Here is a 20,059-nt window from a genome sequence, read left to right as displayed (position 1 = left end):
TACGGTATCCAAGATGGACGATACAGTGAAGCCCAAGCTGTGTGTTGGTACCCACAATGCGAAATGCATGTATGTTGATGGCTTGGTGCCAGAAGCTAAACGCAGATATTTCGAGAAAATTGTTGATGTTGACGGCGTTGACCCGTATGAAATTCCAAAACGATCGTGGTCTGTGAATCCAGACGATTTGCCAGAAGTTGGCTACATCAACATCGTCAACTACTTCGTGTATGGAAAGAGCTCTTACACAACAGACGATTTCAAAGCCTACAAAAGTCTGAAATCGTACAAGACATTTGTTGCTGGCTGGGTGCGTGATGTTGCTTCATACAGACCTGATGGATGCCAAAACGTTGTTGTTTCAGCAAAGGTATGTCAACAGAGAGAGAGAGAGAGAGAGAGAGAGAGAGAGAGAGAGAGAGAGAGAGAGTTGATTGTTTGCACAACAGATTTGGTGGTAATCTTGAACTTTAGCGTGTTAAATTCATAGCTCAGAATTCAGAGGCATTTAAGTCTTCAAATTTGTAGAACCTGCACTTGTAATCATAACAAGTCGATTTGGTTGCATTTCTTCACTTTTTGTCTGATCACAAAATGTGAAATATCTGAATAAAGTTATGCATTTGTTTGCAGAGTAATTTCTGTACTTAGCAGTCACTGATAAACACGTTGCACATTTTTCACTTTTTGTTTTGTTTGTTACAGGTGCTTCATTCACAGAAGCTCAACGAGAAGCCGTTAACCCCTTGGGTCATCACATCATCAGACGGGATTATTTTGTCAGCGCATTGCACTTGCATGGCTGGAGTTGGCGAGACCTGTTCCCACGTTGGTGCCCTCTTGTTTGCACTTGATGCATTTTGTACTGCACGTGAGAAAACAACATGTACTGGTACCAAGGCATACTGGAAAGTACCACTGGGTGTGAGAGGAGTGACACCGAAGCCTGCCTATCAGATTGACTTTAGTTCCGCCAAGGCAAGAAAGCAAAAAGTGGATGCTTTCATTGCTGACGAACAAGCTGAAGGCATTCAACCGAGCATTCAAAAAAAACTGCTTGGTGTAGCAGAACCTTCAGAAGAAGAACTGGCTGGGCTGTTTCAACAGCTAAATACAAATAACACAAAACCGAATGTACTCAGGGTACTGCCTGCCCACTGCCAGCAGTTCAAAGTAGATGACCACCCTACAAGTCTGCGAGCACTTCATCAAAAGCAATGCGAGGGAAAGTCTCTACCTGAATTGCAAGAATTCTGCAAGGATATTGACATCAATGTCTCACCTCAGGCCAGTCAAAAACTGGAGGAAGACACCAGAAGTCAGGCGGATAGTCATTTGTGGTTTTCTGCCAGAGCTGGGCGCATAACTGCATCAAAGTTGCATGCAGTCTGCCACACTAACACTGACCATCCAAGCATTTCTTTGGTGAGACAGATTTGTTATCCTGAACAGCATAAATTTTCTTCTATTTACACCGACTGGGGAAACCAGAAAGAAGATGCTGCAAGGGAATCCTACCTGCTGCGGAAGAAAGCAGAACATGACAATTTGACTTTCAGACCGAGCGGAGTGCATGTGCCACCAGAATTTCCATTCATGGGTGCTTCCCCTGATGGTATTGTTTCATGTAATTGCCATGGAACTGGCTGTATTGAAATAAAATGCCCATATATTTATAGAAACAGTAGTCTTGATGAGGCATTTTCTGACAAGTCCTTTTGTTTACAGCGCGATGTAGGTGACAAATCAACATTGTCATTGAAACCAGGACACAAATACTTTGTACAAGTACAGGCCCAGCTGTTCCTTTCACACTCTTTGTACTGTGATTTTATTGTGTGGACAACTGTCGATATGGCTGTTGTGAGAGTGTTCCCTGATCAGGTGTTTTGGGATGAGTGTGTTGACAAAGCAAGAAAGCTGTTCAGGCTGGCTATATTGCCAGAACTTGTTGGAAACTGGACTGTACATGAACAGGCACAATCTTCACTGAAGACAAGCCAAACACTAGTTGACAGACCTCGCAGCAGTGATCAATTTTGTTTATGTGGTGAAGGAGAGCATGGGAGAATGATTGCGTGTGACAATTCTGACTGCAAGATTGAATGGTTTCACTTTTCATGCGTCGGACTGCGAGCCAAACCAAGGGGTGCCTGGTACTGCCCTGGCTGCACACCCAAACCCAAATCCAAGAAGAACAAATGTTGAGCAAGAGAGAGAGAGAGAGAGAGAGAGAGAGAGAGAGAGAGAGAGAGAGAGAGAGATCATAATTTGTTAAATACATGTATGGATGTAAAAGAGTTACTTGTATTTATGTGTGCCAAAATCATTTTGTACACATTCAGCATTATATGTACTGATGTTCAGTAAACATTACCGAGCATAATGCGTGTAGTCAGAAATCTTCTCAAGACATCACCACCAATCATCAATGAATAAAGTAAAAAGAAAGAATATTTTTATTATGACATTTATTATGCTATTGACATATTTGCTTTCTCAGGCCATGTGGTACATACAAATATTCTGTAGCTTGAGAAAATTTGTAAATTAAAAAAAAAATCCCCCTATTTATGTGTACAGTTTATGCCTGCCGATACATGTGTACAGAAATGTCTTTTCAGTATCAGTGTACAGTAGTGTATATTTGGTATGAACATTTATACATGTATGTTCACAGTGTGCAAAAACTGTAAGGTTAAAAAACTCTTGCAATGATCTGTTTGTTATGTTTTGTTTGGAATAACTGTCTTTGCTTAGCATGAAAAGTTAATTCTGAGGTAATCCATCGCACTGTGCATCTTGAAAAAACCTTCAGATTTTCATCTCATTGTCAGTCATGGGTTCATGAGCATTATATACAAAGCACACGGCTAAATAATTCCTGGGCACATGTTCACTAAAGCACAAGCCACAGTGACAATTTTATCAAGTGTTGTCACCTGTTCACCATCACGAGTAAACAGTAATTCTATTGGAACAACTCCACTAAGAATTGTATATTTACCACATACTACTCCAATGACTCGCTCTACATGGATTCGTAGATGTGCCAAACTTCTAGTTGACTCAATTTCTATAGCAGAGAGTTGTGGTTTTCCTCTTGTAAATGCGGGTATTCTCACTTCAGCACCCTGCATAGCAACTAATTCAGAAATATCAAAACCTCTATCTGCTAAAACTAGATCATTTGGTCTTCTTCTTCTTCTTGGCGTTCGCAGAGGTTACACAATCAGTCCAGCACTGGTGATAAATGTTGTCGTTTTCTCCAACTCCTGTCGACTGCCGTATAGTTTGGTCTGCAAGGGAGTTGGTGACGGCCACACTTCTTTTCGTTCCTCATCTAGTAAGGGACATCGCTGTAAGATGTGTTCCGCTGTTTGGTCCTCTTGACCGCAGGCACAGGTTGGTGATGGCGCCAGCTTGAACTTTCGGTTCATGTGAGCATTGAGCCTGTTGTGGCCAGTACGCAGCCTGATGAGGTTGACTTGCTGCTCTCTGGACAATGTGTGGTAGTCATCTCTGTTTGTCCTTGGCCTCATCAATGCCTTGATGATTGTCTTCTGCTCACTAAAGCTGACACTGTTTTCAGGTTGGTCTTCCACGGCTCCTTCTTTTGCCAGCTCATCTGCCCTTTCATTTCCTGGTATCCCACAGTGTGCTGGTATCCACTGGAGGACAACTCTTCTGGTTTGTCTGACCATCTGTAATGCTTTGGCCAGCTGTGGGAGTTTGTCGTTCTCTAGGGCCTGAAGGACTGAAAGGGCGTCCGAGAGGAAGACAACTTGGTAGCAAGGGTCTGCGGAGTCCTGAACGAAGGAGGCGGCCTGCATGAGAGCTTCTGCTTCTGCTTTATAGTTTGTGCAGTGTTTGCCAGTGGCAACGCTGGATGTAGCTGTATGTCCCCCAGGGAACTGGATGAGAATGCCTGCACCTCCATTGAGCACGGCGTTAGTTGCTGATCCATCGGTGTATACATGGATCCACGCCTCTTTTGGGTACTGTTCGTCGATCAGGGCTAAGGTGAGTGCCTGTCGAGCTGTGTCATTCTGATCTTCTCCTGAGGTAACATATGGAACACTGGTGCAGATCTGGATGCCTGGTTTCTCTGTTGCCTTGGGGGTTTCCTCTTCTTCTTGAGTCAGAGGTAGAGTGTTCTGTGGAAGGACTTCCCTGTACTGTCGAGAAAGTCTCTTGCTCTCGTGTACAAAACTGCTCCGTTTAAGCCGGTTCTTGGTGAGGTTGCTCAGTCTGTGCTTCATGGGGTGGTCGGGTAGGCACTTGAGCTTCTCGGCCTGTACCATAGTCTTGGCTTCTCTTCTCTGACAGAGGGGTTGGATGGTGGTAAGCTTCTCCATTTCCTTGATGGGCGTGGATTTCATTGCACCGGTGATGAGTCGGAGGGCCTGGTTTTGCACACGGTCGAGGGTCTGCAGGTTTGTCTTGGCTGAGGTTGACCACGCTGTGGAGCCGTACTCGAGGTGGGGTCTGATTGTTCCCTGGTATACTGTCTTCAGTATCTTCTCGTTCGCTCCCCAGGTGGTACCTGCCAGCTTCCTGAGTATGGCTAGCTTGCGCCGGGCCTTCGTCTCTGCCTGTGCAATGTGTGGTTTCCAGGTCTGCCATCTATCGAAGGTGACACCAAGGTACGTTGCTTCTTCATCCTCTCTCAGAGGAGTTCCACCAAGCCTAATGGTTCCGGCATTCTGCTTTGGCGACAGTGTGAATAGGGTGGTGAAGGATTTCTCCTTGTTGATGGAGACGCACCAATTTTCTGCCCATGCGTTCAGCCTATCTGCCGCTTGCTGCATTCTGTAGGTGGCAGTACTTGCGTGCTCCTCCTTGCACCAGATCACAAGGTCGTCTGCGTAGAGAGCAGCTTTGATCCCCTTGGGCATCTCAGACACCAGATCGTCGATGAAGAGAAGGAAGAGTGTGGGGGAGAGGACTCCGCCCTGAGGGACGCCATGACGAAGGAGGAACTTCTTGCTTTTGGTCTGGTCGACGTTAACTCTTGCCCTGCGGTTATAGAGGTAAGAGCGAATCCACTGGTACATGTTGCTGGACACGCCTTTCCTCAGCAGTTTTACAAGGAGTCCATCTTTCCAGACCTTGTCAAAGGCCTTCTGAAGATCTATCCAGGTGACGAAGACCAGCTTCTGTTCCTGAAAGGCATCTTCAACTTCTTGCGCCAGGTAAGTGACCTGATCTTCAGTGCTGCGGAACTGTCGGAATCCAGCTTGTTCAGGGGCGAGGAGGTTCCTGGATTCCAGGTACCACCTGAGGCGCTCGTTCACAATTCTCTCCAGGGTCTTCACAACACAGCTGGTGAGGCTGATTGGGCGATAGCTGGTGGCCTTCTTTGGATCCTTTCCTTTTTTTAAGATGGGGATCATGATCGCTTCTCGCCAGAGTTGTGGTAGCGATCCTTCTTGCCAGCTGCTGTTGAAGACCTCGAGTAGCTTGTTCTCTGCTGCACTACCAAGGTGGGTTAGCATCTCGTTGGTGATGCCGTCTGGGCCAGGGGACTTCTTCGCCTTTGACTTTTTCAGAGCTGAGTGCAGCTCGTGGAGTGTGAGTGGTTGACTCATGGCGTCCACTGTCGACTGTCTGGCAGGTCTCTCTCTTTTCTCTCTTCTTGCTTCTCTCTGTTTCTCGGGGCTAACATGGAGGTTGCTCTCAGCTGCATAGCTTTCAGCAAATTGGTTGGCAGCATGCTTTCCAGTAAGCACCTTCCCGTTCTCTTCTAATGTGATCTTTCCTCTGCTGGTGTTCTCATCATTCAACTGCTTGGTGAGCCTCCAGAGCTTTCTGCCATCCTTCTCAAGGTTCAGAGAGCTTGTTTTCTCTTGCCAGCTTCTCCGTCTTGCCTGTAGCTTCTTTTTGAGAAATTTGGCTTTGGCTTCCTGGAGGCGGATGTTGTTGTTTTGTGACGGGTTGACTTCTGCTTCCCTTCTGGCGTCTGCCAGATCATCATCCAGTTCCTGCAATTCATTGCTCCAGTAGGGCTTATAGTCTCTCCTGGCACCCCTGGGAATGGACTCACGCGCTGCTCTGAGGATGCTCATGTTGAAGTCCTTCGCCACCATGTTGATGTCTCGACCCTCGACTCTGATGTCTTTGGTGAGTTCGCTGGTGCGGTGTCTAAAGAGGAACCAGTTCGCTCTTTTGTAGTTCCACCGTGGGAAGGAAGCTTCAGTGCAGGACTCCATGCCCAGGGTCAAAAAGACTGGCCGATGGTCACTTCCACCTAGCTGTTCTCCGACCTCTCTGCTGGTTAGCTGGTGCATGTCTTCCGTGCAGAAGGCTAGGTCAGGAGTTGATGTAGTGTGCCATCTTCTGGAGTAGAATGTAGGGCAGTCAAAGGGACTGTTCAAAAGGATGAGACCTTTGTCGTCCTGCCAGTTCTCCACCTCTTCTCCTCTCCGATCCAGGTGGTCATATCCCCAACTCTGTGAATGACTGTTGAAGTCACCCACCACGATGAAGTTGGAGGCCTTTGCGGGGATCGTGTCAAGGGCGAGGTGTCTATCATTGGGGCAGTAGAAGTTGACAAGATGGAATTCTGATGTCTTCGTCTGGATTCGAATCACCTGATATTCGGAGTCCTCCATGTGCGTTTCTATCAAACAGGCATTGATGTTGTTCCTGATGAGGGTCAGGATTCCTCCTTTGCTTCGGTCTGTTCTGTCGGACCTAAGGCATTGGTAGCCTCTCACTTTGAAGGACTTTTGGGGTGTCAGGTGCGTCTCCTGAATACAGCAGATGTTGATGTTCTTCTCATGCAGGATATGCTCCAACTCTGTCTTCTTGTTCAGGATACTTTCTGCGTTCCAGTGCATGACCTGAAAAGGTCGCTGCTGACTGGGTTTCTTCCTGGTTGTGGTGGTGCCAGTCACTTTCCTCCCGCGTCCCCTGGCGTGACAAGACGGACGGGAGGGACCTCCAGTAGTTGGGGCTGGGTCCCTTTGAGGCATGGGACCCGACGCTGCTCCACCCTGGGGGGTCCTCAATGGGCGAGCGCCATTTCCATCTGTGCTGGTTGATTGTGTCATCATTTGCGTAAGTGCGTGTACCCGTGGTTTGTTAGAATGCGCCGTGCGGCCCGGGTCCTCCGTCTTCAGCATTCGGGGTTTTCTGTCGGGGTTACCTCACCCTTAGCTCATGGCCCGTACGTCCTACCCTGAGAGCACAGGGGGGAGGATTTTCCGGGATCCCACCCGGGGCCAGTTTGGTCCGCGGCCGCAAGCGGCTGATCTCCATATCTGAAGACCGTTCCCCTATCCGCCACCCGGGGACGCGCTGGGTTGGGGGTGGTCGCCCCACTGAATTTCCCACACTGGGTTAAGAAAGATCAGCCTGTCCCAGAGATCATTTGGTAAAAGGTTATTTAGGTTTCCACTGTCTTCAGTTACTCTTTTGTCACTAGCTCTCCCTCCCCAGCCTTTGGATATGAAGGAAATGTGCCCATGGGGTGTGATAGAAGTAAGATACTTGATTGTGTTATTGTGTTTATAGTTGGGCCATGTAGTCCAGGCATATTAGAGAACAACGTTGAAGTGACAATGACTAGGTTTAAAATGTCCCTTATCAGAAAGTTCAACCTCAGTCCTTTGATGTTTATTAAACACATTTTCATATAAAGTTGGCGCTTCATACGGAAAAATGGCTTTGAAATTGACCCAAATCCTTCTTTGGGCTCTGTAAATGTCGTTTGGGGGTATGGTTGTAAAATGGTATCTACAGGTCACCCCAATGTATAAACTGAAAACTCTTTCTGCACCAGAACACGCAGAAAGGATTGTATCTGCCTGATGTCTGATGCTTTTCAAAATCCCCAACCACTAACACCTTCAAAACGGACTTTAACTGACACTGTTGTTTTTCCCTATATAATCCTTACTATTTTTCCGAGACGTCGTCGTGTTGTGTATTTAGCTTGCCACAACCTCATACATGGTCCTAAAAGTTAAAGTTGAAGAAAATACTAAAGATAAATGAAAAAGCTGACGCAGTGTCATTCGCACCGTGAATCCCCCCATGGGAACATACTAAAGTCTGGTTCCAAGTAGGCTCAATTTCCTTCTATTTCTTTGTATTTCTGCCTCGTAGGGGTAGGGGTGTTCAAACCAAAGGCACCTTTAAACCAAAATTCAAATCACACATCTTACAATACTAAGACACTCAGCAGTAAAAGGGTGTCTGCTGGTAAAAAATTCCAAACAATCCTAAAAGTACTTCACTACTAAAAGTGCTTTTAAAAAGAGCCGTTATTTTTCCCTCTATATTCAGTATTGTGTTTTCTGCGAACATGTAGTCTATTTAGATGGTTGTCGTGTGCACTTGAGTTGCTAAAGCGTTTTCAGTTGGGCATATGTCGAAAAGCAAAGAATTAGCCCTTTGAAAACCATCAGAACTGTCACACAAAAATAACATTTACCTATCTCACCAACTGACCAAACATAGGGCTTTTCCTTATGTATTATGTATTGTCGTGTTTTTTGTAGCATACTTGTGAAAACAGCCACCACTGTTGTAAATGATACTTTAAAGAGCATTATTTCATTTTTACAGTTGAAGGACAACCTGGACTGCCGTATATTACAGCTGTTTTACAATCAGCCAAAATTTTCTTAACAAACGTATGTTAAGAACAACTCCCATAGTGAAATTGAAGGAAAACAAATTGAAAATCCCCCTGCCATAGAGGAGCTAAAGAATCAACAATAAACGACTGCATGGATAGCTTGATGCACGAATGCATTGCGGACATGTTTGTCTCCAACCAAGAGAAAGTTCCAAAAAATCCCTTTTGTGCTTCTTATTATACAGTGACGTCAAAGACAGCCTTTTCTGCTGTTCATACATTCAGGGGTTATGGTTACACTAAACGACGTAGTTGTAGCCATACTGCCATCCAGATTTATTTTTTCCTTGCGAGCAGTCACAGGGTGTTTGTGCTGTCTGCCAACCGTTAGATGACCCCGCCCAAGTCTGTTAAGGGACCGTTTGACCGTTATAGAACGCGTCTTTTTGATTTTTTGGCACAGTTGGAAACGGTTGATTTTTATCCCTACCATTGTTTCCAAACATTATATAGGAATGTTTTGTGAACAACGGATAATAGCCGCTACTCGCATGTGTAGCAAAAGTGAGCGTACATACTCACCCTGGTCGTCCAGCCGTTGTCCGTTGCCCGTCTTTATCTGTCTGTACTGAACATTACCTTTGGATATTTCTCCAACGCTATGAAGTGAAGAAACACCAAATGTTGCAAAATGTTGTATGACCCCAAGAGCTCAAAAAAGATACTTGAGAACCTTGACCTTACCTTAAGGTCAAGGTCACAGGGAGAATGAATGTGGTCTAAAAACTGCAAAATTTCACATTGTGCCAGTTTTCTGGAAAACAAATTAAAAACAGCGGGCTTAGTTTTGTATGGTATACAAGAAAAAGAAAGCCTTATCTTCTGATACCATTTTGGTTGACCTCGCTTCAATGTCAAGGTCAGAGGAGCCCTTCAAAGTTGAATTGTAGACATATTTTGATGTGAGCTTGCCCCTTTAACTTTACTATGGACGATATCTCTTACAAACTTAAACACTGAGTGGGGCGTTTGTTAGAATTTCATAGTGAGCCACATCTGGTCACATATCGTTAGGGTCAAGGTCACATTGACCCCTATGAAAAATGTGACCAAGCCGGGTAAAGAAATCCATGTCTCTTGGTAAAAAATCTTAACAAAGCAAAGCCCATGCGACTCTCATGCTTGACCTTTGTCTTAAAGTGACCTTGACCTTCAGGTGACCTTGAAGGTGAAGGTCTAACAACTGAAGCTGGCAAGGACATTGTACACTATTAGAACTGGTTTACAGATTTTTCCTACCAAATTACACATGACCTTTGGCCAAGGTCAAGATCATCAAAGGTCACACATCACAAGGCTATCAATTCAAGACATAGGAAGCATAAACATACTTATTGGCACTTTCTACAAAGAGACATTGTCACTTTTAGTGATTCAATTGCCCGTTTCAGTCACATTTCATAAGGGGCAAAGTGACCTTGACCTTGATGATATGTGACTAAATGTGGCTCAATATCAGTATATAACATGTGCCCCACACAATTATGAAGTTTGAAAGATTTTTTTCATAGTTCAGGGTCAAGGTCACTTCAAAACATGTATACAATCCAACTTTGAAGGTCCCCTGTGACCTTGACCTTGAAGCAAGGTCAACCAAACTGGTATCAATAGATAGGGCTTGCTTTGACCTAAATAACACTTGTAGCTAAGGTCGTCATTCTCAATAACGTGGGAGAAAATTGTGAAAATGTGAAAATTTACTGTTTTTGAACAACATTATTTTATGTCCCCTGTGACCTTGACCTTGAAGCAAGTTGTGCGCAGTGAGTTGGTTTACGACATTCACCCTTCGCTGTTATAGACAGGCACTTAGTAAAACCAAGTATACAGAGCTGGATCCTCTATAACCAAGGGGTACCGTAGAAGAAGGCAAAAGAGAAAAGGCATTTCAATGCAAGAAAGCGTTAGGCCCGTAGGACTTGTCTTACAGCTGGTTCATAAAATATACATTGAAACATGCTAACTGTATCCTTTACATGACTTTCACCTTTATGTGACCTCGAAATTCAAGGTCAAACAATTGAAACTGTCAATAGCATCATTCGATACAAATTGTTTTACACATGTCTCTTACGAAAATACATATGACCTTGACCCAAAGTCAAGGGCCAAGGTCACTGAACATAAGACCAGTAATTCAACATAATTATACAAAGGATAATGGTGCTTTTTAACACTTTTTATCAAGACACATGGTCACTTTTAAATAGTGATTTCTTTACCCGTCTTGGTCACATTTTTGATAGGGGTCAATGTGACCTTGACACTGACGACATGTGGCCAGATGTGGATCACTATGAAATTCTAACAAAGGCCCACTCAGTGTTTAAGTTTGTAAGAGATATCGTCCATAGTAAAGTTAAAGGGGCAAGCTCACATCAAAATATGTCTACAATTCAACTTTGAAGGGCTCCTCTGACCTTGACATTGAAGCGAGGTCAACCAAAATGGTATCAGAAGATAAGGCTTTCTTTTTCTTGTATACCATACAAAACTAAGCCCGCTGTTTTTAATTTGTTTTCCAGAAAACTGGCACAATGTGAAATTTTGCAGTTTTTAGACCACATTCATTCTCCCTGTGACCTTGACCTTAAGGTAAGGTCAAGGTTCTCAAGTATCTTTTTTGAGCTCTTGGGGTCATACAACATTTTGCAACATTTGGTGTTTCTTCACTTCATAGCGTTGGAGAAATATCCAAAGGTAATGTTCAGTACAGACAGATAAAGACGGGCAACGGACAACGGCTGGACGACCAGGGTGAGTATGTACGCTCACTTTTGCTACACATGCGAGTAGCGGCTATTATCCGTTGTTCACAAAACATTCCTATATAATGTTTGGAAACAATGGTAGGGATAAAAATCAACCGTTTCCAACTGTGCCAAAAAATCAAAAAGACGCGTTCTATAACGGTCAAACGGTCCCTTAACAGACTTGGGCGGGGTCATCTAACGGTTGGCAGACAGCACAAACACCCTGTGACTGCTCGCAAGGAAAAAATAAATCTGGATGGCAGTATGGCTACAACTACGTCGTTTAGTGTAACCATAACCCCTGAATGTATGAACAGCAGAAAAGGCTGTCTTTGACGTCACTGTATAATAAGAAGCACAAAAGGGATTTTTTGGAACTTTCTCTTGGTTGGAGACAAACATGTCCGCAATGCATTCGTGCATCAAGCTATCCATGCAGTCGTTTATTGTTGATTCTTTAGCTCCTCTATGGCAGGGGGATTTTCAATTTGTTTTCCTTCAATTTCACTATGGGAGTTGTTCTTAACATACGTTTGTTAAGAAAATTTTGGCTGATTGTAAAACAGCTGTAATATACGGCAGTCCAGGTTGTCCTTCAACTGTAAAAATGAAATAATGCTCTTTAAAGTATCATTTACAACAGTGGTGGCTGTTTTCACAAGTATGCTACAAAAAACACGACAATACATAATACATAAGGAAAAGCCCTATGTTTGGTCAGTTGGTGAGATAGGTAAATGTTATTTTTGTGTGACAGTTCTGATGGTTTTCAAAGGGCTAATGCTTTGCTTTTCGACATATGCCCAACTGAAAACGCTTTAGCAACTCGAGTGCACACGACAACCATCTAAATAGACTACATGTTCGCAGAAAACACAATACTGAATATAGAGGGAAAAATAACGGCTCTTTTTAAAAGCACTTTTAGTAGTGAAGTACTTTTAGGATTGTTTGGAATTTTTTACCAGCAGACACCCTTTTACTGCTGAGTGTCTTAGTATTGTAAGATGTGTGATTTGAATTTTGGTTTAAAGGTGCCTTTGGTTTGAACACCCCTACCCCTACGAGGCAGAAATACAAAGAAATAGAAGGAAATTGAGCCTATTTGGAACCAGACTTTAGTATGTTCCCATGGGGGGATTCACGGTGCGAATGACACTGCGTCAGCTTTTTCATTTATCTTTAGTATTTTCTTCAACTTTAACTTTTAGGACCATGTATGAGGTTGTGGCAAGCTAAATACACAACACGACGACGTCTCGGAAAAATAGTAAGGATTATATAGGGAAAAACAACAGTGTCAGTTAAAGTCCGTTTTGAAGGTGTTAGTGGTTGGGGATTTTGAAAAGCATCAGACATCAGGCAGATACAATCCTTTCTGCGTGTTCTGGTGCAGAAAGAGTTTTCAGTTTATACATTGGGGTGACCAGTAGATACCATTTTACAACCATACCCCCAAACGACATTTACAGAGCCCAAAGAAGGATTTGGGTCAATTTCAAAGCCATTTTTCCGTATGAAGCGCCAACTTTATATGAAAATGTGTTTAATAAACATCAAAGGACTGAGGTTGAACTTTCTGATAAGGGACATTTTAAACCTAGTCATTGTCACTTCAACGTTCCCTTCACTAAAGTGGCTAAGATGCCTGGACTAATGTGCGTGCACTTGCATCAGGGCTTGATGGCCTTTCAATAAATACTTCAAAACAATCAATTATGGAAACAACTTTTTTCCATGGATATTGTTTGAATTGTGCTGGAAGGCTGGTTCTGATACTTTGTCTGTCAGGCCAAAACACTACAGGTTTAAGTCTATAATACAAAACATGCAAGGTTTCATGAAAGACTTTGGAAGCAGTGGTTCTTGAAACACAAAAAATGTAAGCCAAATGCTGCAGAGGTGTGTTCAATCTGTGTCACGATCGGGTGACAGAGACCAAGAAAGTGTCACTCAGTGGAGTGCCTGTTCTTGGTCGATTATGATAGAAAGCGCCTGTACGTGATATTGGGCTACAGCAGAGTTTGCTGACAGTGCTCAATGAACACGGAGGGTTTGCTGCGCACGAGTTTTACAGTGGAGGTTTCTGCTGTCATAGGGCTGACGGTTTTTCGCTGACAGCGCGCACGGGATTTTCAGGGATTGAGTTTCTCGTGTCTTTTTTCTGCTTGGGGAGGCAGAATTGTGTATAGCTGGACTGGTTTTGTGACAAGGTCAGTCACGTGTTATTGGCTAGGTTGTCTGACTGAGACACAAGGGCGGCGCACTTGACACCCAGCGGCAGAAGGGGAAGGATCTAATACACAGTTTCTAGAGTATGATGGTTTTTCACCGAATATTGTATTCGGCACTCTAGGGGAGCTTCCACTAGTTTTTCCTGTCTCACTGCCAGTACTTTGCTGAGGACAAGTCGTCAACTTTCCTTCGTCGGCGATGGCTTTCGCATAAGGATTCGACAAGGGGTTCTGGAGGTTTTTGGTCACTGTTGACGAACAGAGGCTGTTCCAGGGAGGAGGCGGACTTTGCTTCCATTGAGAGTACAATCATAGGCTTTTGAGGTAATAAATCATTGTTTAACGCTGTTGATGAGTCTGTGTTGTGGAATGAAATACTCTCTGTTGTTCTTTCCAGGTTAGCGCATAATTTACTCTCTGTGACGCTAAAATACTAATCTGTATATGGTTTTTGCAGATAGGGAGAGAAGGACGGAAAATGACTGTTTTGTTGTTGTAAAAAGTCCGTTTTGTGCAGGCCCACGTGCTCGATGAGATATTTAAAGATGACATGTTTAAAGGTGGTGGGTGAGGGGTAGCTGACATGTTTAGTGCACCGATGCTTTCTGTTTGCAGCCTTCGTTTCGTTTCGTTTCGTTTCGTTACGTTCCTGTAACATCTGCACGGCTGACTTTGGCGGGACCTGTTGAAGCTACGCTAACCAGGAGACCGGCTAACCAGGAGACCGGCTAACCAGCGGACCGGCTAACCAGCGGACCGGCTAACCAGCGAACCGGCTAACCAGCGAACCGGCTAACCAGCATACCGGCTAAGCAGCAGCAGCAGAGATAAAGCTAAGTGCACCATGTCGTACGCACCCCGTTGACCACCGTTGTCTTTTCGTATCTGTGATTTCATTGGAGTAGTGACAACGTGGGGTGTGTGACACCTGCACGAACTAGAGCTTTTCGAACAGAACATTCGCATTTAACTATATTTACACGGGTTCAGCGTGTTACTATAATTTTCTATATACTACTGGCATTTTGTCAGTGAACACTGGTTTTTTTACGTGTTGAGAACGTAAAAGGAACATATTTTGAGTGAAGGCTCGAGGGAGGTGGAGAGTTTATACATAAACAGGCGTCTGAAACTTATACTTTTGTTGACTCTATTTAATTGTATGCCTGCGAGAGTGGATCGTGGTGTGGTTAGTTAATTAGTAGTAATTAACCGGTTCATAATCACCTTAAGTGATATATTGAAACGTGACAATCTGATATGCATAAAAGTTAACATGAAAGCCTGGAATGTTGAAAGTGCCCGTCGCTTGTCCCATGGCAGTTGTTTTTTTATGAAGTTGAACACTGTTGTCAATGTCAAAAAATCAGTCAAGCCTGTAAAATATTTTATTGTGTCACCCTGCTCTCTGAGAGATTCAAGAGTCATTTCTCTGGTTGCTATGTGCTCTTTTAACTCCCTGTTTTCCTGGGTTAGTCTGTTCAATTCATCTCTCAGCATTTTCTCCTCTTCTGTGGAAATACTACTGAAGTGACCTTCAGTCTGGCAAAATGTTCCGAATCCATCAGTGTCTGGAGATGGTGATGGATGTGCAGTCAGGTCATTGTCACCACTGCCGCTTGCTGTCACTGTGACACTATCTTCGTCTTGGGTAGCAGGTGATGCAGAGTTCTTCATTCTGTTTCGGTCCTGCGATCGGTTGTATCGATCTTTAGAAACTTCCTTGCTTTTGTTATTACCAAGCTTTACAGTTGGAATCCAGTTTGGGCTGTTCACATCCCGAACATAGGCCTTCACTCCTGGAACATAAAAAGACACAATCATGAGACAAAAACCCCTAAAAATCAGTAAAATAAAAGAATCATGCAGAAAAAAGGAAATGTTCTTGAAGTGGAAAACATACCATTATGATTTATTGACTGAAACAGACACAGGGAAAAAACACTATCTTTGTGTCTGTCCCACCACCACCACCCCTTCTTTGGACAGATGCAGAGTAACCACAGTCTCATCTTTACTCTGTGTCTCAAGTCAAGTTGGGCTAGAATTAGTTTAACGCGGCACACTTAAGTGGTTCAGCTTGCTGTAGTTTAACTGATTAGCTCTTGCTGACAAACACTAAGTCTGACTGACAAAACTGAATCATAAACTGCAGATAGGCTAAGCTAGCTGCCAGCTGGTAACAGAAGAAGGCAGTTAAACGAAAGCAAAAGTAGCTTTCAGCCAAAATGTTTCATCACAAGATAAAAATCAAAACTTGACTAAATGTAACAACGAAAAAGAAAATATCTGATTCACATACCGTTGACAAAATGGTCAGAACAGACGAACTTGTAAGTGGTGTCAGACTGGAATGTCACTTCTTTCAGCTCAAGTTGTGCCACCCATTCTCTCCGTCGTCTGCTTGTCAGCTCTTCTGTTTCTTTTCCCTGTGTTTTGATTACATTCGGGATGCTGAAATAACGCCTGTCTCGCTCGCGATCTTGCCTATTGTGACAATGTCTCACGCAACAACTGTTCACCATTTTCTAAGTTTTTTTCCCCTTTTTTTCGGCGCCAAAGACTGACCACGCGCTTGTCTGCGACGGTGCCGAAGAACGAAAGGAAAGTGAAGCGCGCCAGCATCGTTACCGTAAACAAGGGAAGCAACTCCTGTTTTTGCAGTTCGTGACGTCATCGCGATGGAGGCCATTGGCTAAAACGCTTTTACAAACCGAACCAAGGGATGAAACCTACTGGCAGAAGCATAGGTTATGCGGGAATTCCCGCACGTTACTCCCCTTAGATTTCTATCACCGACAGGAACCAAGAGACGAAACCCACTGGCAGAAGCATAGGTTACTCCCCTTAGATGTCTATCACCGACAGGAATGCCGCCTGTCGTTGGTTTTGTTCAATTTCATTTTACGTGCTCCGATATTTAAATGCTTAGTTGGGCGGTATGTCTTACCGTGGTACGGACTCGTTTGCCAAATAATGTTTTGGTCTTAATATACTGTTTAAAAAAGAAACGCATAGCTTGTAATATTTGGTTAATTTAGTTATATGGCTACAATGATATCCACCAAACTGCAGAAAATGTTTATCTGGTCGTCGACCTTTCGTCCATTGCCACAAGTGAGCTCTGCACGTGACGCATGCGTTATCAGTGGCTACAATGTCAAAATTGCTCATTTGGCATGACCACTCGTCATACTTCAGTGTAATCTCGTGAAACTCGGGGAATATTGAGCTCTCACCATGTCTTCCAAAACCCATAAAAGCGGATTGTTCGCCACAAAGAAATCAGACGACAATTCAGCGACGAAAGATGGCCCGATTGAGCAGAGAAGACCGCCAAATTGCATTGGGTCGTTTACAAGCAGGCCAAAGTCAAAGTGCAATCGCCAGGCACTTCCATGTGTCCCAGAGCACCATCAGTAGACTGTGGGTCAGGTTTCAAGCCACTGGCTCCGTTGCTGACTTGCCACGAGCGGGAAGACCAAGGGCGACAACTGCTGCTCACGACCGCTTCATACGGCTCCGCCACCTCCGGAATCGTTTCCTGTCGGCCTCATCTTCTGTCCAGGCTCTCCCCGGGCCACACCGATTATCGGACCAGATCGTGCGGAACCGCCTGCATGAAGCTGGTTTGAGAGCTCGCAGACCTCACAGAGGAGCTGTCCTCACCCGCCGCCATCGCCAGAACCGAGTGCAGTGGGGCAACCAGCACCTTTGCTGGACCGTCCGGAATCACTGGAGACACGTGTGGTTCAGCGACGAGTCCTACTTCCTGCTCCAGCGACATGATGGTCGGAGGAGGGTCTACCGGAGAGTAAGCGAACGTTCCGCGCCCAACTGTGTGGATGAGGCACCCGTTCATGGTGGTGGAGGCGTCATGGTGTGGGGGGCGATCAATACCGCTGGAAGGAGCACCCTGGTGCACGTCCAAGGGCGCATAACTGCCCAGCGATACGTGGAGGAAATTCTGCGCCCACACGCCCTTCCTCTTCTGGCTGACCAGGATGCCATATTCCAGCAGGACAACGCTCGCCCGCACACAGCACGACTCACCACCCAGTTCCTCACCGACCACCATGTCCAGGTGCTTCCCTGGCCATCCATGTCGCCAGACATGAACCCGATAGAACACCTCTGGGATGAATTGGACAGACGTGTGCGCAGGCGAGAAGAAGCGCCGGCAAATCACCGCGATCTATTGCAGGCACTTCAGGAGGAGTGGGACACCATCCCACAGCAAGATATCCGGCATCTGATCCAGTCCATCCCCAGAAGGTGCCGGGCAGTTGTTGCTGCTCAAGGCAGTCACACCCCCTACTGACTTGACAGCCTCGGCACCCAATCGTATTGATTGACTGATTGATTTGAAGATGCAAATGAACTGTGTGTGCATTCAACTGTGTCCATACCAAATTTCAAACAAATAATCTAAATATTGGATTTTCTGTTAATTTTTTCGAAAAATAAAACAAATTTGGCAAGTAGCAACTATGCGTTTCTTTTTTTGAACAGTAGGCCTATATGTTATTATTGTTGTTTTTCAGTTTTTCATCGCAATCGTCTACCATGTCACCACGAGTAAAGAGCTCGGTCAATTGTTTTTAAGCCGCCATCCCCTTAGAGTCTCGTTCTATCACAGACAGGAATACGATGAGTGACCTCTCTGCAACAACTCAGTTTTGGTTCCTGCCCGTGTTGCTCGAGGTATCCCCGTGCTGTCATTGGTCGCTATGTTCGTGCTGTGTTCCTCCAGCGGACTATTTTTTATCGCTCTATTAGTTACTATCAGATTTTAACATCTTTGATGCGATGCTTTGTTTTGAAATGGTCCTTGCATAATAACGTATGAAATTATTTGACAGTCATGCGTATTTTGTGTTAAGCGGTGTTCCGCCAGCGGACTATTTTTTATTGCTCTATAATTGAATCACAGAGTTTCGTGCTTCAGTCCGCAGAGGCGTTAGCGGACTATTTTTAGATGAGTGATTCACAAACCGATCCAGGGGAGGAAACCAACTGACAGATTCCTATGTATTCCCGCACCCAGTTACTTCCCTTCGAGTCTTTGTCCATGCGGTTATTGGTGGTGTGTGGTTCCGTGGTACGGACTCGTGTTATTACTAGCATTTTGTTTCTCACTTCGACTTGTTTGTTTGTTTGTTTATTTGTTGCTTAACGTCCAGCCGACTACGCAGAGCCATATCAGGACGAGGAAGGGGGGGGGGGGGGAATGAAGGGGGCCACTTGTCAAGCGATTCCTGTTTACAAATGCACTAACCCATTACTTGTGTCCCAGCAGGCTTCAGTAAAACTAAATTAATACCTACTGGAAGATTACCAGTTTCCAGTATGTTAAAATAGGCTTAACCTATCTACTGCTGGACTTACATCAGAACACTAACAGATTAAACTATACATGAATCGCGAGACAAGCGGCAAGAGAAGAGATTTTTGAAAAAAATACAGGTGAATGAGCAAGAAGGCAGAAAAAAGAAAAGAATTCATGAAGAAAAAGAGAGCATGACAGGAAAGAGGAACCAAAAATCTACCTAACAGCAAACTAGAAAGCTCCTGCGGTTCCAAAAACAGGAGGGGCCTTTAATTTCATAACCGCAGTGCCCCACTGCGGGATCCCTTCGACTCTATATGGGCGGGGATATAGCTCAGTTGGTAGCGCGCTGGATTTGTATTCAGTTGGCCGCTGTCAGCGTGAGTTCGATCCCAGGTTCGGCGGAAATTTATTTCACAGAGTCAACTTTGTGTGCAGACTCTCTTCGGTGTCCGAACCCTCCCCCCGTGTACACTACATTGGGTGTGCACGTTAAAGATCCCACGATTGACAAAAGGGTCTTTCCTGGCAAAATTGCTTAGGCACAGTTAATAATTGTCTACCTATACCCGTGTGACTTGGAATAATAGGCCGTGAAAGGTAAATATGCGCCGAAATGGCTGCAATCTACTGGCCGTATAAAATTTCATCTCACACGGCATCACTGCAGAGCGCCTAGAACTGTACCCACGGAATATGCGCGATATAAGCGTCATTGATTGATTGATTGATATATATTCTATAAGAATCAGACAGTGTAAAAGTATTACCATCAACATACTCAGTTTGCTGAAAAATAACTTTAATTTGAGTTATCTCCCTTCCTTAGGAACGTTTTAGAAGATAGTAGAGATTCAGGGCCAAAAACATATAAATATGTTGTATTCGGATTAAAAACAAGCTCTTAAGATTAAAAAAATATAAAAATTATGATTAAAATTAAATTTCCGAAATCGATATAAAAACAATTTCATCTTATTCCTTGTTTCTTCTGCACTCATTTCTCGCTCTCTCTTTCATTTTATCTTAATTTTTTTTAATTTATTTTTTTAATTTTATTTTTTTATAAAAAAAATCTTGTTTCTGCACTCCTTTC

General features: G+C 44.3%; 3 protein-coding genes across 4 annotated transcripts in view; 1 reads left to right on the top strand and 2 right to left on the bottom strand.

Moving 5' to 3' along the window:
* LOC138950256 (uncharacterized) overlaps nt 1-20,059 on the bottom strand; it is a 228,632-nt gene that overhangs the window by 110,703 nt on the left and 97,870 nt on the right. The gene's annotated exons all lie outside the window — the stretch shown is intronic.
* The window catches only part of LOC138950249 (uncharacterized), a 179,880-nt gene that overhangs the window by 80,330 nt on the left and 79,491 nt on the right, over nt 1-20,059 (bottom strand). The gene's annotated exons all lie outside the window — the stretch shown is intronic.
* Nucleotides 2-3,189, top strand: LOC138950252 (uncharacterized). The gene is made up of 2 exons (XM_070321987.1): nt 2-370; nt 706-3,189. Exons 1-2 carry the CDS (start codon nt 14-16, stop codon nt 2,206-2,208), a joined length of 1,860 nt encoding a protein of 619 aa, XP_070178088.1. The 5' UTR covers nt 2-13; the 3' UTR covers nt 2,209-3,189.

This window comes from Littorina saxatilis, linkage group LG16 (assembly GCF_037325665.1).
Source record: "Littorina saxatilis isolate snail1 linkage group LG16, US_GU_Lsax_2.0, whole genome shotgun sequence".
Taxonomy (NCBI): Eukaryota; Metazoa; Mollusca; class Gastropoda; order Littorinimorpha; family Littorinidae; genus Littorina; species Littorina saxatilis.
This window is presented reverse-complemented; position numbering and strand designations above follow the sequence as displayed.